The 26,148-nt window shown below is 36.3% G+C and overlaps 1 protein-coding gene across 1 annotated transcript; it reads left to right on the forward strand.

The window, feature by feature from the left end:
• The first annotated feature begins 2,902 nt into the window (after positions 1-2,902).
• On the forward strand, positions 2,903-12,250 carry LOC142598048 (26S proteasome non-ATPase regulatory subunit 1-like). Its single transcript, XM_075735022.1, has 3 exons — positions 2,903-3,019; positions 3,386-4,784; positions 12,201-12,250. Exons 1-3 carry the CDS (start codon positions 2,903-2,905, stop codon positions 12,248-12,250), a joined length of 1,566 nt encoding a protein of 521 aa, XP_075591137.1.
• The last annotated feature ends 13,898 nt before the right edge of the window (positions 12,251-26,148 follow it).

The following is a 26,148-nucleotide window of genomic DNA, read 5'->3' on the forward strand; positions in this document are numbered from 1 at the left end:
TAAGACGCTCAATTTGAACTTTTGTGAAAAACTAAATCCGTGCTCTTTAGAGTGCCACATATATCATAAAAATCGATTTATCGCCTCCGCTTGCGGCGATTATAAAAATCCTTTAAATCACGCTGTCATGTTAGCCATTGACGCCATAGGCAATTTCATAGCGAATAAAAAAACTACGAGCTTAGCTTGCAATAATATATTTTCCACACACAGCAATATTGAAATAGAAATAGACGAAAATGCTATTTCGACAAGACAGTACTATTTAACTGAGTTTTTAGTGTTTTTAAATTCAGAACCTTGTTGTATGTGTTCTATGGCGCTTGTTCATTCTCGCGTAAAAGACGTAAACATCTGGAGAAACTTTAATCTCACTGTAGATAAAGAGTGTTTTTACGATATTAAAAAAGAAAAAAATATTATCACAGCAAACAATATTGACAAGTCGTACGACTCTGATTTTTATCGCGAGCCGATTGTGGCGTTCGTGAAGAATCTAAATCACCATTACCGTGTTTATTTAATTAAATGAAAATAAAATAATTTATCATTTTGAAATAAATTCTCGGTGTAGTTTTGCTATATTTACAGGTCTGTTTTTTGGTAAATTCGAATGCCTTCCTTTTTGAATGTATTTTAGCTATTTTAATTTGAACAGAGTTTTGAGTATAGTGTTATTTTTTAGGAAGTAATCCGGTCTCTTGTTGTATGCGAGAAATAATTAGTCTACATGTTGGTCAGGCTGGTTTGCAACTGGCACCCGAAGCTTGGGAGTTATTTGCTCACGAGCACGGAATCAACTTTGCTGGCAACAAAATAAATAAAGAGTTTTATACGGGCACCAAAGCTGAAACTTTCTTTCACACTTCTTCCACAGAACGTTTGGTGCCCCGCGCCGTGCTTATTGATTTGGAGCCTAGCGTGATAGACATGATTAAGAAAGGTTCATTAGGAGAATTTTTTCATCCAGACCATATGTTATCTTTTCAGGAAGACGCAGCAAACAACTTCGCACGTGGTCATTATTCAATCGGTCGCAGTGCAATTCGCACTATCATCGATAATATTAGACGGCAAATGGAGTTGACTTCAAGTATACAGGGTTTAATGATTTACCATTCGGTAGGAGGAGGAACTGGTAGTGGGCTGACCGCGTTGGTAAACGAATACATGGAAGAAGATATTATGAAAATCCCTACGTTCAATTTTACTATCTGGCCTTCACCATGCATTTCTAACAGCATCGTTGAACCGTATAACGCCGTCTTGAGTTTGTCTAGTCTTATTCAGCATAGCCACATCACAACTATGCTTGACAACGAAGCGATTTATGATATTTGCCAAAATCAACTTAAATGCCAAGAGCCTTCTTACTCAAATTTGAACAGCTTGATTGCCCACGTTGTTAGTTCTGTAACAGCAAGTTTACGTTTTTCTGGACAGCTAAACATTGATTTAAGTGAGTTCTTGACTAATCTTGTTCCTTTTCCTCGATTGCATTTTATGTTAAGCTCTCTGGCGCCTATTACCAGTCCATTAAACGTGAACCACCAAAACAATACTGTTACTGACATAACATTCCAATCTTTCCAAGAAAGCAATTCAATGTGTAGATGCAATCCGTTGAGTGGTATCTACATGGCTTGTTGTTTGATGTATAGAGGTGACGTTACAACGAACGACGTCAATAAGGCTATCCTCAATCTCAAAGTCAAGTCTAGTGTTAAGTTTGTTCCATGGTCTCCCACTGGATTCAAAACTGGAATTTCTCATGCGCCTTTGACGACATTGCAAAACAGCAATATTTCTGTAGAAAAGAAAAACATATGCACAATTTCAAACAACACCAATATATACCGCGTGTTCGAAAAAGTGGCTGCCAAGTTCGACTTAATGTTTTCACGCAGAGCCTTCGTTCACTGGTTCGTCAGTGAAGGAATGGAAGAATCTGAATTTTCCGAATCTCGCGAATCGTTACAAATTTTGCTTGATGATTATATGTCAATTCAAAATGAATTCAGTTATCCTCACGACTATTAGATTTAACAAAGGTCTGTTTATTAACAACACACTGGTCTAGTGTGTTGGTTTCTTAATTAATTTTTATTTTTTAAATCAATCTTTTATTTGGTATTGTAATAATCAAATCTAGTGGGTAATCAAAGTTTAAATAATAATTTTTTTGCTTAAAAAAAGAAATGATTTGTAAATAATTTACTTTAGTATACTCCATGCCGGAAGATAAATATTTTCCAATTGAGGTATTAATTTCATATATCAGCGATGCTAAGTTTCAAGAGTTTGCCATAAACAATTTATTGTCGCGTACCACGACTGAATGGGTAGATTTGTCTACGCAACTTGAAAAAATGTAAGTTGCAATTTGCCAGCTATTTTTAGTGAAATGTTAGCTAATAGCATCCAGGAAAATTCGGATGTTCGGCAGTCTTTATGTTTGCTTATTAGTATAATTTATTATCACATTGAGTTAAATGATTCATCACTGGAATACGCATTAAAAGCAGAAGATGCATTGTTTTCTATATTGAATTCAATTTATGATTCAATCCCCCCAAAAAGAAAAGTTAACCTGTCTGTAAATTTGTTGGGGAACTCTATGAAGCCTTATGTCAATTGTTTAATAACTACAGCAATAGGACTCTATTTAAAAAATTATACCGACAATAAGGTCGTATCAGACTGGGTTGAACTATTGTTATCGTTTGAATCTCCTGCAACTAATCTTTTGGTACACGGAATAGTGATCGAAAGTTCAAATCTGTCGATCATAGAAAATATTCAACAAAAGTCAATTAATCTCGCATTACTTAAGGAGCTTAGTATACGGCCTTTTTTGATCTGCAAGTCTATTTCAGTTTGCAAAAATGTGTCTAAAATCGTAATGAACGAACTAATCTCTTATTATAATTCAGAAGGAAGTACTGATTTTTCTAGATTTGAAAAAGAAGGTTATTATATGATAATGTTAGCTTTACGAACTAGAGATTGTTCTCAAATTGTAAATGTTTTGAAGATAGCACAAAAGCTGAATTTAGCTTATTTCTACTGGTTGTGCGATATAGTCAATTGTCACTCTACACTGTCGATGATTGATAAGATTTTAGAAACTTTGTCTCTCAACCCAGAAGAAAATAAAGCAATAAAATATTTGGATGGTTCTATTAAAGCGAAGCACCTGCATGATTTTTACGAAAAGCATTACAAAACATCGATAAAGTTGTATGAAACAATCAAAGTAAATATTGGGTTGAAACCGATTATATTAATTACTACAACAATTATTGCATACTGTTTCAGTCAAAGAAGTACTAAAAACGATTCGTTTTTGAGAAACAATTTAACCTGGTTCGTCAAACCTTTGCAGTGGAATAAATATTCAGTAGTCGCAAGTTTGGGTATTATTAATCAAACTCATTCCGATATAGGTATCAAAGTATTGAGTAGCAATTTACCCAACCAGCCAGGATGGAAAGTCGGACAACCATACGATGATGCAGGTGGCCTTTATGGTTTGGGGTTACTTCAAGCGGATAAGCCTGCAGACGATATTAAAAAATATCTAAGAGAACAGTTAAGCGCTGCCATCGACACCATGTCTGGAAATACAAATAATGAATTATTGACAGGAGCTAGTATGGGTTGTAGTCTAGCTTTTATTGCAACTAATGATGTTGATATTACCAATCTATTGGAAGCTATCTTGTTGTATGATGTGCCACTACCTTCTGAGGCTGCATGTCTTGGTATGGGTATTGTCAACTATAGTAAGTTTGATACGGCGTTAATAAAAAAACTACTTGCTTTTTCGAGTCATACTCAACACGAAAAAATTTTGAGAAGCATTGGTGTAGCTATATCTATGCTTGTGGCTCATTCGAACGAAAACTGTTTGGAAGTCGTTAATGAAATGATTTCACACGAGAACGAATTTATTCGAATGGGTGGTGTACTTTCCTTAGGTACTGCTTATTTCCAAAATACTAATAACGATATAATTGCTCGTTTACTGAAACTGATTATTGGTGACGCCAGCGATGAAATGAAACATATGGCGGTCATGGCCCTTTGCTTCGTTTATCTCGGTACAAGCGAATTTGTTAATGCATTAGAAACCTTCAAAATGCTAATTGATTCTTTTAATTACAGAATTAGATACGCTGCTGCTTCCGCAATAGGATTAATAGCGGCTGGAACGGGTGATAGAAATGCTTTAGAATTATTACTACTTGTTATCAACGATTCTCATGAGCTTGTTCGTCAGGCAGCATTAATAAGTCTTGGTATGATTTATATGGGTATATCTGACAGAATGATTTTATATCAACGCAAGGAAAATACTCCCACTATTGATATTGGCGACATTTCAGTAACTAAATTGCCTATTTACCCTACGCCTACTGAAGTACGAGATTTGCTTGTAACGTTAGCCTGCAACTCATATGACGATGTAATGGTTCGAGTAGGAGCGTTGTATGGTCTTGGATTTTTGACTGCCAGCGGTTCGAATGCCACCCTTGCAACAGTTAGACGTGTTATCGAAAAGAACAACGAAACAAATCCAGGAATGAAAGGATTGTTAGAAAGTCAAAAATGGGTTGGTTCATTCATTTCACCAGTAAGGGCTATTGGGTTCATTCTATACACTCAATTTTGGTATTGGTATCCATTTATCTTGAATATTACGCTTTCATTCGTTCCTCAAGCTTTGATTGCTGTAACAGAAGACGGAATGGCTCCTGAAGATTTCAACTTACGTCTAAATTGTAAAGAGCATGACAACAGCTACCTTTCTGAGTACAAAGAGGCGACCAACAAACCACTTGCTTCTATTGCTAAATCGCTGTTAACCGCAGCTAAGAGAGCAGGTATAATAATAAAGGATATCAATAATCTTCAGTTGAAAACCGCACCTAAGAACCAACCTGTTTCTGCAAAAACTGATAAGAAAGAAGAACAAATAGAATCTGAAGTAGAAGCAGATATTTCGGTCGTAAGGAACTGCAGCAGACTCACAACAATTGAAAGAGCATTAGTAATTAACGATTTTTCACAAGAAAAATATGAACCTTTTACTGATATCGACTTAAGCTGCGGCTTAATTTTTCTAAAGAAAAAAGCCAACAATTAACCACGCTGCTTAATCTCGTAAATAAATATTTACTACTATTCAAGAAACCTTTTTGTAAGTACTTTTGTAATCCATTTGTAAATAGATGTTTGGCAGGAGTTATCAAATTTTTCTGATATTGCTATTGGCTCGTAATACACCGAATAATCGAGGTCTAAAAAAATGCAAACTTTGTTAACGAATTCGTAAGAAGCAGCAGTGTGCTGGTTAATGTAGTTATTATTTATGTCCGTTTTTTTATCAGAAATTATACTTTCTATTGAGGTTGCGTTCTTATATATTTGAAACGTAAAACACTGTGTGAGATTTAAAAATTTTAGTTTATTTGTTGGAACCCTTGTTCTTAATTTGTTAATGTAATAATATTCATATTCGTCTATTCTTATAGAGTAAATTCCTCCAAAGAAGTTCACATTGTCTTCCTCAATAAAAATGAGAGGAATTTGCCTAAAAGTGATCAATAATTTGTACTTACAACTCTTTGGGCAGACTGTAATATCTTAGTTCTACATACATAATGAAGAAAGCAGTTATTGTTTGTTATTTAATAAATTATACACATGCTACACATGGTAGGTTTTTTACAAGAAAACCTGCACAATTACGTTAGTAAACAGAGCCTTTTCATTATTTTATTAATTTATTTTTAATGAAATACAATTAGTGAAATCATTTAAAGCAGTTCTTAAGTTGTGGAAATTAATGCTAAAAATAACAAATAATATAATGGATGACGGGTGAATTCAAAAGAGAAAAAAAATCGTATGATCCAGACGATATTTGGGGTCCGGCACCCGTTGATTACATTCCTGGTAAAGGAAGAGGTGCTACAGCCTTGACCAGTGGTGTCAGCCGAAAAGACGCCACTTTAGCTCAAGAGTTGGGCAAAGCAAAAGCAGCAGAGTTTGACATTCATCAAGACGCTTCAAAAAGTACTATAAATCCGACGGAACAAGCGATAAAAGAAACAATCAAAAACCCTGTTGCGTTTGAGTTTTATAACGAAATTAAAAAAATAGAAGAAAAAAGAAATGCTAAACGTTTAAGAGTGGACCAAAGCAAAAGTAAAGCTCAGCAGCCGCTAGATGCAGAGGATCTTCAAACAAATATTATAGAACCTAGTGTTGAAACCATTGCAAAAACAGAAATTGACTGGGAGGATATAAAACCTGTAGTTTCTCAATTGAACCATACAAGCAAGAAAGCAGAGCGCGTGCTCCCAATATTATCGTCTCATAAAAAATTCGTAAACGAAAAGAAAAATCTTAGGAACGCGGTTGACTTTAGTATTGCGATTGATTTAGAAGAAGATGTTGCTATAAAAAATTACGAAATGAATGAGTCTTGCTTGCGATCTGCGTTAGATGACAATTCAAAAAAAGCGCACAATTCCGTGTTGCCAGTGAGACTCGAGAAGATAGAAAGCAATCTGGATGATCACTTAAAAGATTACTCTAAAATTTGCAAAACATTCAAGGGGTTACTAAAGAACGCGGAGACGAACGCAAATTTGTGGATAAATTACGCTTTATTCTTGATTAAATGCAAAAAGCTTAAGAACGCAAAAGAAGTAATTGCAAATGGCTGTTTGAAGTGTCGTTATTCCGACGAGATTTGGCTCATTGCTGCCGAAATATTCAACGATGAAACTAAAGAAGACTGGATAAAAACTGGGCTCAAGTATAACAAAGAAAGTGCCAAACTTTGGCATAGGCTTCTAGATTTGGTGGCACAAAAAAATAAGCCAAAACTGGAACAGCTCGAACTGGCGAACAACGCAACGATTCACGTGAAAAATGACGAAGGATTGTGGCTTAAGTACATTGAGCTTGAGCCAGATTTAACAAAACCCATTATATTTAAACAAGCGTTGAAGTATTTTCCTAACAATTCGCAGATTTGGCTATTGTACATAAATTCAAAAGACGACAAATCTAAATTAAAACTGATTAACAAAGCGTTGCATTATTGTGCAAAGTACGTTGAGTTCTGGGTTGTCGCTGCTGCAGCGAGCATTGAGTTCTACAAAAACACGACAAAAGTGGTAGAAAAAGCTTTTCGGTACATGAACGTAGGGGTGAATTTCATTTCAGAACTTGTTGATAGCGTTTTTACAGTTTGAAGACAAAATTGCAGCTGAAATACTTTATTATATGCTCGGTAACTACGTTTTATCCTCGATCGATATTTATAACATCGAAGAAAATCTGCTGAAACTGAAGCATCAAGGTTTAAATTTAGCTTTAGCAGTAGTCGTTTATTTCTTGTTGTTAACAAAGTTTTCTGAAAAAAAAGTTTTGAAGCTTGTCAAAAAGTATATGTCGTTAGATATAATGGACGTTATAAAAGATAAAAATAAAAATGAAACTTATAACGCGTTCATTAACAGTTGGCAAACACACAAAGAATTTCTTTTTGAGTATTTGCTTTTGTATCACTTATTCAACAACTTGGATTCTTCTGCAATGTGGGAGTTATGTTTAGAGGCAATACTGAATAATCAATTAGTTTTATCGACGAGAGAGATAGCAGAGTTAATTGACAATTTAAATGAATCGTATTTGAGCAATGCAACACTTGTTGATTTGCTTGTCAGTTATCTAATTTTCACTAACTACGATGTGCAGCAAGAAAAACTGCGTAAAGTTTTGGTGTATCCGCCCGATGTTTTATCTCCTTATCATTTTTCCATTTTGAAATATCAATCGCACTTCAAACAGCAAGAGTGCCGTGATAACGCTTTAGTATACGTGTCAAACTTAAACAAAAATTTATCTAATTATACATATTCAAGTAACGATAATCAGTTGGCGTTTTTTTTCGCGTGTTTTGATCTGATGCTAGAGCAAAATTCAGACGAAAAACCAAACGGAAAGCAACAACTAGATTTATTGAAAGAGACGTATTCAAAACACGGTCAAATTTTCTTGTCTCGGTTATTATCGATTTGCTGGACAGTAAACTACACACATGCAGCTTTAACCAGAGTGTATTACCAAAATATTTTTCACTTTGCAGACAAAAGTGACTTCGTTTTATTTGAGTGTTTGATTTTGAAAAAAGAAATCAAAAAAAGCGAATCTGCTATAGACAAGTTTATTTTAATGTTTCCTTACAATAAAAGACTGAGTTGGTTCAAAGTTTTGTACTGTAACATAAGCTGTGACGACGAAAATACAGACTATGATTTTTATGAGCTTTTGGCTAGCGCTGCGTTACATAGAAAAAAAAAGCAGTATGCACTTGCGAAAAAAAAACTAGACCGAGCTAGTCAGCTGGAATTACAAAATTACGACTTAGAAGTTGAAAATTATCTTCTGTATAAAGTTCAGTTTGAGTACTGGGCGTCAAAAAAAGCAGTTGATAAGATGAAAGTGCTGAGCAGTTTCTGCAAGCGTTTGGAGAAATCGTTGATTGTTAAGACCCACTCTTGTTTCAAAACATTTTGGACAAGTACGAATTTGCTAGAAAACAATTTCAGCAGCAGGATGCAGCAGTATTTAGTGCTCACTGGTCAAACGAACGCATGACCTTGTTAAATGTGGACGTTCTTAGCTTCTTCCTTCATGTAGACAATATAGTTGTTCAGCCTGGTTAGAGCGACCTCACACACCGTTCTCTCTTCAGCTAAAATACAAGCAATAACGTTTGCTTCTTCAATCGTAGCTTTGGTACAAGATGTCATATCTTTTGAAACCGACAAAACTTTGTCTTTTGTAGTGGAAACGAGATATTTTCCATCGATTGTGAGATCGTAACTATCTTCGTCAGCCACCTGGGCTTCGACGAGAATTTCATTGTCAACGTGGCTAATTAATTTAAACTGAGAAGGAAAGACCGATAAAATCCGTGTGTTGCTTCTGAAAGCTTCGCTATGCTGTTTAAGTAAACTGATAATTTTGGCGGTTTCGTCTTGCAAATGGCCTAACAGTCTGAATAGTCTGTTGTAGACGTCCTGGCAATTTTTGATTGTTTCAACAGACGTGCCCAATTCTTCTCTGAAATCTGGCTAGGAGAAATTCGCTGAAATTAACTTACAATGTGGCGAACTTGGATGACATTTTCAGCTGACAATTGCACAAAAGGCGATAAGGATTGATCAACGAATTTTTGTAAGTAAGAAAAGTAAATATTTTTCAAATTGTAGTTATATTCTTCGACCTGTGAGGCCATGGCTTGCTGATTGACTATTTTATACTTAATTAATGAATATTTATTATGTATTAATTCAAACGAAATTAAAAATATAACATGAATGATATTAACGATAGTAATATCTTAGATTCTAGCTCTCCCTTTTCAAAAAAACACGTTAATATAGACGAAGTTATAGAGAGAAACAAGAGTGTTTTTGAAAAGTTGGAGACCCAGACGCTAGAAGAGTATCAGCGTCGTCTTTCTGAACACGAAGCCGAACAAAAAAAACACAACGACAGCGCGGCTAAATATGCGGAAATTTTGTCTATTTATGATAAGATTTCAGGTCCCTTCGCCATGCACGATCAAACAGAAGCTAAAATACGAAACTGTTTTGTAGAGAAGCTCAAATATTTGCAAAAAAAAAATTAAATGCAAGGTAAAAAGCAACCTACCAAGCTAAGAGATTTTTATGAATAAGATCTATGAAGTCAGAGTATTTCCGATCCTGCAATTTCTCGCTTAACTGCGGTTTAAATTCTGTCAAGTTAAGGTTCGGAACAAAGTATTGCCAATTACACCCAATAGAAAGAAGGCCACTAAGAGACTCGACTGTAATGCACAAAATCTCAGCATCTTTTCTTTTGTACAATAATTTTTCATAATTGTAAACGATCTCACAATGTTCATATTTCACTGTGTCTAAAATTAAAACTAAAGATTTCAAAATAAGCTGAGACAGAATTTTTACGGCTGAATTGGTGAAAACAGTAAGTTTCAAACCTTTGTTGAAAACGATGTTTTCGTGGAAGCTCGAAATTGGGAGTATTTTGCCATTTTCAACATAATAAAAGCCGTTAAAGTCTGCGACATCCGCCAACATATCGATGAGCGTCGAGTGATCCGACTCATTTTCGATGATATCTTGTACGGGATACAGAAGCACAGAAAATTCAGTTGTGACGGCGTTGAGCTGAAACCTTATTCGTGGCAGCTTTACCGAGAATTCTGCATTGGACAGAAAATGCAATGTTTCCAGCGGATAAGCTGGAAAGAAATCGAGATCAAGTCGTTCATAGTTGATTGAATAAAAGTCCTCGGTCAAAAAACAAGCGAAAGGCAGGTTGCGCGATAGGATCGGGTATTTAATCAGTAAAGACACGTTTGCTTCGTTTATAAAGTACTTTAGAAAAAGGTTCTGCCAATTTTGGGCAGAAGGATCATCGGCTTCCGTGTTAATTTGCGATTCTAATATTGTTTCTTTGTAATTATGGTAAGCCAACAGCCCCCCGTTAGAAACGATGGTTTGAACACCTATGCGAGCTTGGTTTGTTAAAATAGACAGAGCCGTTCGGCCTGCCATGCAAGAGGCATAGTGACACATGAAAATAAAATAATCGTGAACAAGCAGATTCGACTCTAGAATGGAATGCTCCATAATAATTTCTTCAAATTTATCTAAACAGCGGTGTTCTAAACTTCTCACTTTACGATATGTTTCTAAAACCAGCGATGAAAAAGCTTCAATCCCGTTTTTCGATTCGAGTGGTAATGTAGCTTCACTTTTGTGCTTTTCAGATTCCAGGCTAATGAGTTCATTGAGAAAACTTTCAGCAGAAAAAACATTATTGTTCGACTTGTCAAGACTTATTTTTTTGCTTAAAAACTCAAAGTCTATGTCTAAAAGACTTATTCGCAAGTGTTTTGCTAAAAGAGCCAATTTCGACTTGAATTCCTCGAAAAAATCTTCGAAAAATCGTTCTTCCTTGTCTATTGTATGTAAAAAACCTTTCATGTGCAGCAACTTCATTCGGATTTCTTTAATTGCATTAATAATTGACTTCCAGTTGTTTATTTCATAAAGAAGTCTCTGCTTCAAGTGATGTAAAGACTCGGAAACTAGATTTAGCGCACTTGTAAATACATTGTTACCAATCATGTTAATTTCATAGGATAACGAGCAAGTGCAAATTCGTTCGCTTTTCGGTTGCATAATGCATTTATTACACTCCGTGTTTCCTACCAACAATTTGAAGGATTCAATTTGAAACTGCGTTAAGTCGGTTAAGAAAATAATCTCAAATTGAGACGGTAAAAAAAAGCAACCGCGGGCATTATGGGTAGAGAAGTTAACAAATCGCATAATTGGATTACATTTTCCGTCTTTTGAACTAATCGATAACGCAAAACACGCCATTAAAGCGTTTTTAAGGGTGTGAATAATCAACTTTTTTTCACAATCCGTAATTTTTAAGGTATTTAAAATGTTGGAGCTGAGATTTGCTGCTTGGTTTACCGCTAAAGGTGTGAATTTTGGCAGTTGGTTTACTTCACCGCGCACTAACATATTAATGCTAGTATTTAATTCATTGGGAGGCGGAGGAGGCGGTAAGCTCCCATTCGGCGGCCATTGTAGAGGAAAAAATTGAGCGGCAAGGCCACGGATATTTTCACGGATAAGGTTGACCTGTAGCCCAAAATTCATCAATCTTTGAATGTCTGCGGCCTCATTAATTAGCTCTGTCAACACTAAACATTTGAGCAGTAAATCTCGAATTTGCCGTATCTCAATCCAAAAATTTTCTCTGAAAGTGTAAAGTGAATCATTCTGTTGCAAATAAGATTTTTTAGTCAAATATTGACTAAGTTCATTGGCAATAAAATCTATGCTTTTGTTAAAAATAACTTGAACGTTTTGAAGTTGTGCTTGCTCATTTAGCGTTTCTTTGAAAACGTAGTTGTATTCAACCATTAAATAAACAAACCTAAGTAAAAATAACTTTTTCTCGCATATAGTTTAACTCGCAACTATTTGAAAATAGAGCTCACTTATTCATGTTCGCTAAAATGTTATTTGAACAATTAATTTAGACGCCTAATTAAATTGATTAAATAATTTATGAAATTAAAATAGTTTTCCTCAAATTATTTGATTATTTAATCAAATATTTTGTTTCGACCTAGGTTAGCGTGACTAAACTTTTAAATAGCAAATATTTTAAGATCAGACTATGGTATCTGGATCTAAGCCTGGTCAGGTAGTTAGATTTGCTTTAGAAAACATTAGACAAGATTTTTCAGGTAACGTTCATAAGTAGGGTGAGAAAACTAATATATTTAGAAAAATTAAGAGCAAAGATGTAAAACACTTTTCTATTGACCTATGCCAAGAAAAAATTATAAAAATACTTTTAGACCTAGAACCTACACTGTAAGTTTCAGTACTATATGAATTAGTAGGTTGATAAAATTATTAACGCTAAACAAACAATGGTTTGTAATGATATACGATACATATTTAAAAGCACTAGAGAAAATGATAAAATCAAAGTTTGCAGAGCATTTTGACTATTTAAAACCTCGTTTTTGCAAAATGATTGTGAGTCGATCAAAAATCAACAAACAAGGCTTTATTCTAAAATTAAAATTAAACTTAGCAGTAACAAATAAAGCTTATCCGTACCACGTGTGTCCGTTGTACTTTATATCAAACAATAAATATACAGATGAATATTCGTCTAATATTTACCTAATTAAGGTTGTATCAAACGAAGATAGAAAAGTCATTAAAATTTGTAAAAGTTATTCGAACGATGAGACCTATACTGTCAGCTGTTTAGATTTAATAAGTCCTATTGAGGCACGCATAGGAGATTCTCTAGAACTTTTAATAGACTTAATTTACGATAACTACACTCTTGATACCGAAAAACTGCACTTTTGCCAAGTGCCATTCGCTTCAGTAACAGAGTTCAACAAAGCTTTGAATAATTTAAAAAACGAGAATCAGTTCGCAGGCATACTCAAAAATAAATATTGGCATAAAATCATATCGACTTACTTAGAAAATGAAACTTTTCTAGAAAAGAAAACAATAAATCTGTATGCCAAATGCAACGAAGAGTTTCAATATTTATTTACACCGCAATTTATTCCTGTCAAACAATGTAAATCAATTCAGTACGACAAAAAAATCTACACTAAATTTTTGTGCAACGAACTTGGACCAGTAAAAAACTCAAGAAGCAATTTCGGCTTCAAGATAAAAGTAAAAAGTTTGTTAGACAGAGCCCAAAATTTACCTTTAAAAAGACTTGGAACAACTATTGATAAAAATACTGTATTAGAAGTTTTTCAACGCGATTACGTCGAATTTGTTTTGGATAACTGTCCAGAGAAACCTACAGTAGAACCTAACAATCTAGATCTATCATAACCTAATGTAAAAGAAAGAATTCAAAATAATTTTTTAGAATTATGGTACGATGCGTTTTTTTTTAAAGGATTAATAAATGGAGTTTTAGTACCAAACATATTGCTGTAGTGTGTAGAAACACTACTTTGCGAATTAGTTTCGAGCGTTTCTAAACATGGTTTGTTTTCCACATGGGTTTCTCGCGTTTCTGGAAGCGACTTATTATGTTTTTTCGGGTGAGAAGAACTATAAATATAAGCCAGGTTAGGATCAGATTCGAGTATTTTAAGAGCTCCATTTAAGATCTTGATCTTGGAGGCAAGTTCCTCACGATGAATAATAATATTCGAGGGTTCAGAAAGCAGGTCTTCAAGGGATTTTTCATTAATTAAATTATCGTATAGTGTGTATCGAAGTTGCTCGGTCAACTTTTTTACGACAAAATTTCCAATAATTTTTGGAATTGTATCGCGAAGGTTCACGATAACGATGTTGTAATAACTAATTAAGCGCTGTTTCATTTGATGCGAGTAAACATCGACCGTACCTGCTTTTTTTAAAAACAAAGAGTTAGAATTATCGTTATTAATCATTTTACTGGTGGTTGGCAATGGAGGAATGGATAAATCGCAGTTCTGTTCATGGTATTGATTGTTGTTTGTGTATAAAAACCCAGTTTCAGCTGTTATGATGCTGTCGATCAAATCGTGAGCTACATTTTTGTTTTCATTGAGCACTTTTTTTGCTATTTGAACCGCTTTATAGCCTAAGTTGGGAAAACGTTGAAAAATACGTGACCCGACTCTTTCTAGCAAAGCTTCTAGTATGTTGGTACTTTTTTCTAAACATTGCAGCGCTGGATGTCTCAAGTTTTGAAGATGAGGAAGAATGAGAAATTCGAATGTATCTAGCGACGGGAAGCCGGGCAACCCTACCCCCTGATGCAGGGAAATAGCTTTTTTAATTTCTTCTTGAGATAACTCAAGGAGCATGTTCTCTTGATATTCTTCACTTAACAGGTCGTCATAAACTTGTCTTAATTGTGAACCGCCACACAACTCTGTCAAGTCTCTTTCATTGTCTAGTATCAAGCGTTCGTCATACTTTCCAGCTAACAAGTTATTGAATAGCGTGCAAAAATCGTTTACACAAGTCCAGACAATGTGTGAGTTATTTTGTTTGTCAATAGGTACTTCGTTGCCTAGCAAAGCTAATTCACTTCGTGCTTCACGCAGTTCGGTTTGAATCTCTGCCTTGATATCCGGTAAAAATAACTTAATGTGACTGAAAAGAACTTTCGTCAGTTTGTCAATCAGTGCCTGAGTTCCCAACATATCTTTAGATAATTTTTTGTATTCAGGTTTAGTCGAAAAAAAAGTCTTTTCCAGCTCTAACGCTTTGTCAATAGACAAACCTTTTTGATTATCGAGCTGTGACCTGTTTTTTACGGCAATAAACCCGAGTTTTAGCGGGACCAACTCTCCTTGTAATATTGAAACTGCGTTCGTGCCTTTGTCCATTAAATCTAATTTTGTTACAACCCCTATGGTTCTGTTGCCTTCTGGGTCTACTTTTCTCGCGAGTTGCAAAGCGTCTGAAGTAGAAATGTCTTGATTAGCTGGTATCACTGCTAGTATTATTGTCTTTTCGTCTTTCACGTAGTTATATGACATTTCTCGCGTCAACTGCTCTATTTCTTCCGTTTGATCGCTGTTCTTTATTGGTACACGCGTGATACCAGGCAAATCAATTAAAGACAAATCAGGACATTCGGGGCCAGAAATATTTAAGACCAAGGGTTCAGATACAATTCCCTTGTTTTTACCTGCTATTTCATCCGTATACTGCTGAATTTTATTTTTAACTTGGGCTAGATCAGAAAATTTTTCTGGTGAATTATTAGGAAACGAGGCGGTGAGAACTGTATTGGGTCTGTGGGCCAGTCTTAGCTCCAAAGGTCTGCGAGTTACAACGCCGTCTCCTCGTGGAAGAAAATCATACCCAACAATAGATTCTATAACTGAAGATTTTCCAGCACTTTGAGTCCCCACCACAACAATTCTAGGTAAGGTTATGTATTTGTTTATGCCTGCATCAGACAAATTATCAATCAGATTGATTACGTTTCTGATGTTGTTGTACAAACTGGTTGTTGACTGCGTGTTATTTACGGTTTCCTGTGTTGTCATATTAATTTATTATTAAATGTTCGGTTTAATATAAATTAAAAAAAATTTTAAGAGAGCGTAAAAGAGTGTCTCTTTTATGGAAAATGTCACGTGCGATGCCAGTGAAAAAGAGACTCTGGTTTTGAGCTTGTTTCGAGGTTTGGAAAATGATCTAAGTGAATTTTGGAATACATTGCTTGCTGTTCTCAACAGCATACGATCAAGTGGTTTTTTCAAAACTCACTTTTTGCTCAAAGAAAAAAAATCTTGTTCTTTAAGTTTGTTTTACAAACTAAAGCCTAGCTTTGACAGTGCTAGTCAAAGTGCTTTGATCATAGAAAGGGATGGAAATAATGCCGTCAGAATAAGCTTCAACTTTGACACAAACGACCTCGAGAAAGATTTTATGCTGCGGTCAATTATACATTACTTGTACCAAAATCTTGAGCTACTTAGGTTTCAAGTTAAGACAAATCCAGCTTACGAGAAAAAAAATGAGCTAGAATTAGACTGCGAGTCCAGTTTCTACAGTTGCCAAGACAGGTCTGTAGACGAAATGCAGATATTGAAATGTTCAATGATCTGCGAGCCGTTTTCGGACTACACTTTGGGCTGTTTGATCACAAAAGAAAACATGTTGTATTATTCTTCTGAGTTTATAATAGAAACAACCAAAGAGATTCTAGCAAACCTGGCTCGGGAAATCGAAAGTTCAAGCAAGACGGCTTTTGAGCTGCGCGAAAGTTTAGTTGATAAGTATTTTAATATGATTAACGATTATGTAGACTGGTAAATTAAACAAGACCAAATTAATAGTGGAACGCCCAGATTCCGTGCAGTCGACTAGACTCAGCTAACAAGTTGTAACTGTGGTTGAAAGATACGATGTAAGGCAAGCTACTTGTATTGGTATAACCAATTTTCCGTGTTTTCGAAGACAAGTCCCACAGCACAACTTGGCCTTTGCCTTCAATCGAAACGCCACACGCTATAAAGCGGCCGTCAGGAGAACAGTCTGGGAGTCCAAAACCAATAAGGTGAAAAGCTAGTGAGTCTGAAGCTTCACAGTGCTGGACAAGGGAAGACAGCTTCGAGATCGGTTCGGAAATAACTGTTGGAAGAAACTTCTCCCAAATTGCTTTCCCAGTCGACCTGTCGATAATCATAATAAGACCAGTGTGCAAGCTGATGAGCAAGTTGTTTTTTGTGGGAATACATTTTATTGAACGGATGAAACCTTTTTGTTTGCTTTCGACTTCAATTTGCTGTATGGGGCCATCTGCGATGTTTTTAATGTCGTACGTTTGAATAGTATATTCGTTGACTGCGATATACAAGTAGCCGTCACTAGAAATAGTAGCAACTGAAACGAAATTTCTGTGCCATACTGAGTTCAACGCGAGCGTTGAGTTGGACACTTCCGTGGTAAATACGTGTATGCGTTTAAACGCGAGACCAGAGTTTCCAGCGTTCATCTGATAATTTCTGTTTGCATTCGTTTTTACAATTTGGTATAGGTGTAGTTCTGAATTAATGCCAATGACCAGAACGTAGTTCTGGTAGATTATTATACCATTACCTCTTAATACCTTGACAGAACACTTTACGTCACAAAGGACTTGTTTGGTCATAACGTCCGTCAAAATGAGCTTCGTTGGGCCGTTGTTCATGTACGAAGAGGCAATCAAGATGTGAGGCGTGAAAAGCGTGTTGTTTAGATAAACCCAAAGCACTTGGTCGCACCCGTGAGATTTACAAGAAAGTTCCTTGAGCCTCCAAATGTCTAATGACGTGTTTTCAAGAATGCCAATTGTGGAGTCATTGTATGCAATCAATAGTGCTTGACCGTCAGCTCTCCATATTAGATATTGAATAACTGCTTTATGATATGTAATTTGGTTTAGTAATTCTAGCTTGATATCACTTTTCATGACATGCTTATTTAGCCGCGGTCATTTATTAATTATTTAAATCTTCAATTCTAATTAATGTAATTATTCTCGCGAGACAATTGGTTAAAATTCCTTACGACGTTAAATTTTAAAATAAATACGCGGCTGTTTGAATATATATAAGGACGGTTTTTGAAGAGACCACGAATTTGTGAACAAAATAATTTGTAAAAGCCCAACTGTTTATTTATAGTGGCGTTACCATGCCAGGCAGGTCTAAAAGTAAGCAAAATAAAACTGTTGTTCACAAAAAAACCAAGCAAGATACAATACAATCAGTTAAAAAGGCCAATGAAGACAAAAACCCATCGAAGAAAGCAGTCAGAGGTAAAAACAGACCCTCATACGATGTTTTGACAAAGCAATTGAAGACTAGTATTGCGAAACGAAATTTTGGAGAAGCCGTGTCTAATTTTTATGCGATATCTCGCTATAATTACAACTACACAAGTGGAAACTTTGTTGACATGATTAATATATCGTTGCGAGCAGGAGACTATCAACTTGCATTGAAATTCACGAAGTCGTTTTTAAGTTTCGCAGAAGAAAATACTAAGGTCAATACTTCTTTACTTCTTGGCTGTTGGATGAAAATTGGAAAGCACAATTTCGCGTTGTCCTATTCACTGTTTCGAGCTTCCTTGTTACCAAAAATAGATATTTTGAAGTTTCTTACCGATCTTCTGAACGACCCTAACACCGATGCTGTAAACTACGTCATAGGCGAAGATGCTGAAGAGCAGATTTCTGTCAAGATTAGAAACATTCGAGCTTTGATTAAGAGTGCTAACAACACAGGCTATGTTGCAGAATGTGTGGCCATTTGTGTAGCGTTCTCCAATTTGCTGGATCTTTTCAACATTCAAAACTTGATAGCTTTACTGTGCACGGCTGAGATGATTGAGGAAGCAGTAAGTTGGTATGAAAAAATAGTCAATTACGATGAAGTGGCTGTTTATGGGTTGGACAAGGTCGGGGTCATTTTGTTCCACGTGAAAATGTTGCTTAGCATTGTAGTTTGGCGACCCAAACTAAACGGGTATTCTGAAAAACTGAAACAGCTGTTCTCAGATATAGAAAAGCTTTCCAGTGAAAATAAAACAAAATCGCTAGAGTCAGACAGTATTAAAATGTTTTGCTCCCACCAATTAGATCTAATTAAAGAGCGATTGAATGAGGTAGGACTCGAACATTCCGGTATCATCGAACAAAATTTTTATTATTTAGCTAATAAAGCTGATACCGATTTATTCAACCAAAACCTACACAATCTACGTTCTTTGCATAGCTATTACACCAAACTATTTATACCTAAGCTGTTAGACGCTAAAGGCACGCTGTCTTTGTTAACAGAGCTGCAGGAACTGTTGGTGAATAATGTTAATGTTCCTGAACTTGAAAAAAAAGCTGAGCAACACAAACAACAATTTTTCAGTTCAATAGTAGATATTGAATATTTAGAAATAGGAGCTGGCTACGGCAAAAATGCTTATAATGTAGAAAAATCTTGCAACGGCGCCAAAAAAATTTTGGTCAACGAATTAAGGTGGAATCGAAGCATGGACATTGCTTTAAGACTGGGCAACTTTCCTAATGCTTATGTTTTGGGCGGAGACATCAATTTGCTTTTTGAACAAAACGTCAAATTTAAAAATCTGAAGGAAATCTTCATCGGGTTCCCTGAGCCCCTAATGATTATAGAAGATACTTACTTGAATGCTAAACTCATTTCCAACTTATTCAATGAACTACAAGTCAACGGAAAGTTCCATTTAGTTTCAGACAATCTACGTTTCGCCAAATGGTTCAGTGCCTGTGTTGTAAAAGAACTATTGACAATTTATTCCGATGCAATTAATGTGACTACAAGTACTAATCACTGGTATTACTCCACTCTTTCGCTCAAGGAAAACGAACCCTTTTGCCAATCTTATTTTGGAAGCATGTGGTTGAAAACACAAGAAAATATTTATAGTTTTGAAATAATAAAAGTTCATGGTTGAAGCGAAAAAAATTAAGTTAGATTATTAAGATGCAGTTGACTTCTTAAAATCGTTTTTGGAGCCGTGCTGCCTTTTCAAATTTTTTATATGATTTATGTTGTTAAGGTAATTGCCATACTATATTAATTTTTTATAAAATGAAAGAATGGCTTTGTTCTTCATGTACTACGCCAAATTCTCGTGAATTGAAGGAATGTGTAACTTGCAATGCAAAACAGCTCAGCGGTTCCTCAGAAAATATACAAACACCTAATCAAGAAGCTTGTAATTTGGAAGACAGTTCCGTTAACTCAGACTTTTTGTTAAATAAGTCGCGAAAATCAATTGAGAATTTTTTACCAAGTTTTGGCGATGCTGATGAAACAGATGTGATTGCAATCATAGAAACAGAAACTACTGATACTCTTGCAGCAAGAGTCACGTTTGGAAGCTCTAACCCCACCAGTGTTACAGACGAGCAAAAATCCGATGCAAGCGAGGACCTCAGTAAGAGTTTGACGGTACAACCGGTTGAACGAATTCCAAGTTATTTGACAAGTTTTTTATTTTGTGACAAATTGAGGAAGCTTGTCTACGTTCATGATTTCAATATTAAAGAGGAACTGGGCAACTTGTACACGTGGGGGTCAAACGAATGCGATCAACTCGCGCTCAAAAGTGACTTGCTCGATGAAAACAACTGTCGAGTGAAGCCTCATATAATTAAGATGTTTTCAGATGAAAATGTGGTGAAGGTCCGCGCGTCTTCAATGGCTTCGTTCGCCATAGTGAAAATAAACGGTAAACTAAAGGTATTTAGTTGGGGTTGTAGCGACCTTGGAATGCTGTGCCGTCCTTCTTCAAAGACAGGTGAAGTACGAAACGAGTGGTCAGAGTTTTTGTCAAAACATCCAGACTACAATATTTATTCAGATCGTGTTCCAACTCAAGTTTGCATCGATTTCACAGACGACCCAGTCAGCATTTCTGCAGGAGACTGTCATGTAACTGTGCTAACAACTGCGGGCTATTTGTATCTCTGGGGTACTTACAGAGATTACTCTGGCAATTTGGGAATACTATCCGAAAATGGAAAAGTTTTAGCCAACTCGAAAAAACCAATTATGTACAAGTTCGTGGATCCGATCGTTAAGATTGTTTCGGGAGAGAACCACACTATAGCGCTCGTTAAGGGTTCGTCCACAAACTATTTATATGTTTGGGGTTCTAGCGAGTTTGGTCAATGTTTCCAAGAACCGCAAAATCGGGATGCTGACGACTTTGAAACCGAGGTTGCGAAATATTTAAAGCCAAGAAAACTACTATTGGCCGATATTTTCTATCAGAAAGTTTTTGACGCTCACAAAGATGCGTTCAAGAACTTATCATACGTGACTCTCTTAACCGAGTCGAAGATAGTTGATGTTTTCGCAGGAAGTTGTTCTACTTTCGTTGTGGTTAAGTATAAAGAAAATATAATCGTACTGGCAGCTGGTCGAAATTTCTATGGTGAGCTTGGGATTGCAAGCACAACTCAAATTGTCACCAACGCGCAGCCCGTATTTTTGCCGAAAAAAGTGCAGATTGCTGACATTTGTGTTTCAGATTTTAGCAATTACCTTTTGACTAAAAGCGGAGACATCTACGCGTGTGGTAAAAGCATATTGACAGGACTGCATAAAGTCAAGAGCGAAAATGTGCCTTATTACAAACCTTTAAAGATAAAGTCTGAAAAGGCCAAGAAAATATTCACGTATTGCAAAACAACTTTCTTGCTCACCAAATCGGACAACGTTTATATTTGGGGAGACAATTCGTGTTTCCAAGCAATCGACGTAGATGTGCCTGAAGAAATTATTGAACCACTTCAGATAAATTTAGTCGACAAAAAGCAGCAAACCATTGCGTGTATAAGTCCTGGAGCGCAGCACGTATTGATGAAAGTTTTGGAAAAACCGAGCAAGGCTGCGTCTGTTAAGAAAACGTCGACTCAAGAACTCATGGGTGTAAGCAACAAACGTAGACGGGTCGTTTACGGGCTCGAGATTGATGAGCGCGTTTTGTATTCTGCAAACTCAGAGACGTTTGAAAGAGTAACACGGAAAAAGTCACGCAAGCTTATTGAAACTCAGTCTCAGTCTTCAACTCAATAGGGTTTTGAATTATACATTTGTCTGTGTCACACTGTTGTTATAAAATTCAGTATGTGTTTCTGAAAGCGCAAAATGTCGTCTATGTGTCATTTTGCCATATAACATTTTATGATGTAAAATTACGGGTTTGGTGTCGGCCTTTATGGTTGAATGATTTTTTAATTTTTTTTCTTTTTTTCATACAATCAAAAAAGTAGTAAAAACTAGTTATAGAGCAGCCAAGTAAAATAAAGAAAGTGAAAAACTAAAATCGCGCAATAAAAAAAATGGCGACCGATATGGTAAGCCTACGATAAAAATTAATATTTGAATTAATACTAAAAGAATTAGACGTAACAAATGCAGTGATAAATCGGTATCTATATTTTTAACAAAAAGTTTATTGCAAATGGACTCTAACCGACAAAACAGACATTTCAAAGCCAACTCTGAAGCTCATCATGAGCAGGGCAAAGCTGTGCAAGTTGCAGCGCCCCCAACAAAAAAAGTGAGACTTTCCTTTCACTCAACCAACGTAAAAGCTCTCGAGGACTTCTGCTCTAATTTTATAAACACTGTTAAAAAAAACATGATAAAGGTCAAGGGTCCCAGAAGAATGCCTGTGCAACGCATAAACATCACCACCAGAAAATCACCCTGTGGTCAAGGTACTAACACATGGGACAAATTCGAGATAAGAACCCACAAAACCGTTGTTGACTTTTTCGTAAACGACGAACAACTCAGCAACATTCGTACTTTTGGAGTTGTCGATGGAAACATTTCTGTTGACATCAACATCACTCCTTTGAAAAACGTCCCAGTTTCTGCCAAAGCTCAATAAATACATTTTGTTGGTAAGCCCAGCGATTTGCTTAGCTACCACTCGCATTTTCTAAATATAATATCTATATATTAGTCTTGTGTCGATGTATCAGGTATATTAATTGTCTGTTTAATTATATGAATTTTTTGCAAAATGCTAAGTAATGCGAATTTACACGTTTTAATAAAGTTATACGTTGAATTTCTGTTTTAGTGCTTCTGCTTCTTTGGGGCCGTCCGAGCCGAACTCATAGTAGCAAAGCGACCACTCGGATTGTTTGTTTTCATATTCGTAAATTAACGGGTCAACGATTTTCCACTGCACTTCGACCTCTTCTTCGCTTATGAAGTTGGCATAGTTGCCTTGCAGTGCTTCTGAAAGCAACAATTCGTACGCAGACGGTAGTGGGCCTGAATGCGAAGCTTTTTCTTCAGTGACTTGTGGGTTTTTGTACTCAATTTTGGCGTACTCATGATGATGTGTGCTCTTGAACCCGCTTAACGGATCTGTCAAAACAACTGGAAACTTGATAAACATTTCCGGCTGGATGTTGAACGTAACTACATTTGTGTCCGGAGAGGTGTCGTAGTACTCGAACGCTGTGTTTTCCAAGTACAGATGGATCGAACATTCCTGATTTCTCAAACCTTTGCCCGACTCGATTATAATCGGAATCTTGCTACTGTCCAGTCGGCGGAAATATGTTACTGTACAAAGGTACGTTGGAACCTTTGAATTCTGGCTCACTCCTTCGTGTGACACGTAAGCAGGCCCTAGCTGACTTTCAGTATACTGTCCTAAAATCGAATTCTCCAAGGTGAGTCTTTCAATGCGGTTGAGGATGTCTAATTTTGAGTTTTTCAGTCCATGAGGCAACTGGTGCGCTGTAGGTTTGCAAACACTCAGAGCAATTAACTGCAAAACGTGGTTTTGGACGACGTCTCTGACTACTCCTGTTTGTTCGTAGAACAAACCTCGCGTTTCACAACCTACAACTTCGTTTAGCTTTATGTGAATTTTAGCTATATTTTTGCAGTCCAGCAAGAAATAATGGTGTTGAAAACTGTAGCGAAAAGCAAGCATGTGTCTAGCAATGATTTTTCCTAAGTAGTGATCTATGAGAAGTAAATTATTGTTAGAAAAAGCGATGTCGAGCGAACGTTGAAGGTTTTTGAACGTGATACACGAGTCTCCAAAGGGTTTTTCAGCGATTATTTGAAACAAAAATTCATCTTTCGTTTTCAACGCAGCGTGGAACGACGCACTAATGTATGCGTAAGAACTCGGTGGCGTTGCAAGATAAATAAGCAACTTACAGTCACCTTTGTTAGCACAATCAGCTCGAATACAGTCTAATATGGAATCAACTTGTTTAACATTGCTGTACGAGTCGATAGAATAGTACACAAGCAATTTCATGAACTCGTTGATTTTTTCAGTCAATAATTTAGCCTCTGGGGACCTGGTCACGTTAAACACAGATAAGCACGCTGTTAAATACGGTAGAAAAGTATCGTTAGTAACTGTACGTCTGGAAATACAACGAATTCGAGAAACGTGTTTAAGCTGATTTTTAAGAAACAAGGTGAATAGAGCTGGAAATATTTTAGCCTGCGCCAAATTACCGCTAGCGCCGAACAGTATGATTTCATGTCGCTCAACAAACTCTAACTGGTCGGCCATTGGATACAACACTAAAGGTCTGTTTTTAATTTGGTTCTGAGACAAGACCTGAAGAAGTGGATTTTGTGCCAAGATCTCTACGTCTTTTTCGTACGAACTAAGCAATTTGTGGAACACTCTAGATTTCTCTTTTCCAGAAAAAACAAGGATTGTACGCGTGGTTTGTCTCAAAAATTTGAGCGAAACCGTCAACCTCTGTTTTACGGGATGACCGTTATTGCAGACGGTGTGGCAAACGATTTTGTCTCCATATGCATTTAACAAGTCGAGTGAAGTTAATGGCGGGAACCACGATGCAATGTGCGTATCCGTGCCCATGCCCAGAAGAATCAAATCGAGCCCATCGTTGTTCAAAATGGTTTCCAACTGTTTTTCATAAACTCTGATACATTCGTCGAGCGGCAAGCTGGTGTTCGGAAAAATGAAAGCGTTTTTCTGAGTTATCCCGCGTCCTCTTAAAAAGGACAAGTAAATATTGTTGGCATTAGACTCAGGGTCGTTGAACGGAACATAACGCTCATCAATCAGAAAAAATTTCAACGGAGGTAAGCTGACTCGTAAGGCAGCGTTACTCAAACCTTCATATATTTCTAAAAACGTTTTTCCGCCGCTAAGTCCAATATAGTAGGGCTCTTCGAACGACTTAGATTTTGTCAATGCGATGGTTTTGATTTGCTTAATGATTATTTCGACCACGGACTGATTGAAATTCTCACTGTCAATGGGGTGAAGCAAAGGATAAAACATATTACTTATATATTGAACTTGGGAAGATTATTTTTTAAAAATACGTATTAAGTTCTTTGCCGTCGGTTGCTCGATGAACGGATTAATCTTTTACGTAAAGAGTGAAATAATATTTACAATTTAAATCGCAATTATTTATTATTTAATTAGTAGATGTTCGAGCCGGCTGGCGTCGTTACCAAAAAATGTCGATCTAGAATTGTTTGCGTGTTCTCAAATTAGCACCAATAAAATAAGACTTTATTTTGTAAAACTAAAAAAACTGGTTGGTAAACTGTCAAGCTAGGGCTGATGAAAAAAGACAATGTTCAACTGTACAGCTTGTTCTTTTAACCCTTTAAAATATTTTTTTCCAGACGACATAGAAAATGCGGGTGATGCAATCAATCAAGATGACGACAGAAAATATCAAATTTACTGGAAAAAATGGATTGTTCATTTGCATCCGCGGGCTGAGACGCTGTACCCAAACGTGCCTGAAATTTTGAAGAAGCTGGCAGGCACACTTAAAACGGCCGGGGACCCTATTTTAGACAACGACGAGTGCGTAATCTGGCCCGGCGAATTTGTAAACGGCTTGCCTACTATAAACGTGAATGGGCAGTATAAAACCGTGATTTCACTGCTTGTCGAGTTTTTTTCGGACGATGATTCTTTCGAATTAATGCTGAAAAGTTCCGTATCAATGAGCTGCAAGAACACTGCGTGTGTTAATATTCACCACATGCTTTTAAACTGAAATAATATCGCAAATTCAAACGGGTAAAAGGTTTAACGGCTTTTTAGTCTGTTTGAAAACAAAAACAATCTACACTACATAATACAAAAATCTGGATCAATTATGTAATCATATTAGTTGAACGATCCATAAAAATTCTAAACAGACATTTACCGATTAGAACAATTAGTAGCCCATCTTTTGAGCTGGTTTGGGTTCTATCACATCGTCAATTCTGAGAATCATTTTAACAATTTGAGTAGCTAAATTGAGTTGATGTACTTTAGACGCCAATGCTTCATAGACCTTTATTTTGAGCATATCTGAAACCTCTCCATTGTCGCAATCAAAGCCCAGGTGGGGATTTTTTTCCTCTTTTTGCTTTGCTAGTATTTTTGTGTAACTTTCTATGATGTCGAAGCCAGCGTTCTCGATCAAGGCGGACGGTACTGCTAGCAA

This window comes from Dermatophagoides farinae, unplaced genomic scaffold (assembly GCF_024713945.1).
Source record: "Dermatophagoides farinae isolate YC_2012a unplaced genomic scaffold, ASM2471394v1 contig5, whole genome shotgun sequence".
NCBI lineage: Eukaryota > Metazoa > Arthropoda > Arachnida > Sarcoptiformes > Pyroglyphidae > Dermatophagoides > Dermatophagoides farinae.

Excerpts from the sequence above, each read along its gene's own strand:
- LOC142598048 (XM_075735022.1), top strand. The coding sequence starts at position 2,903 with ATGAACGAACTAATCTCTTATTATAATTCAGAAGGAAGTACTGATTTT. Across the intron at positions 3,020-3,385 it reads CTAGAGATTGTTCTCAAATT|TGGAATAAATATTCAGTAGT; the intron begins GTAAATGTTTTG and ends AAACCTTTGCAG. Across the intron at positions 4,785-12,200 it reads TTTCAACTTACGTCTAAATT|TTTTCCTCAAATTATTTGAT; the intron begins GTAAAGAGCATG and ends AAATTAAAATAG.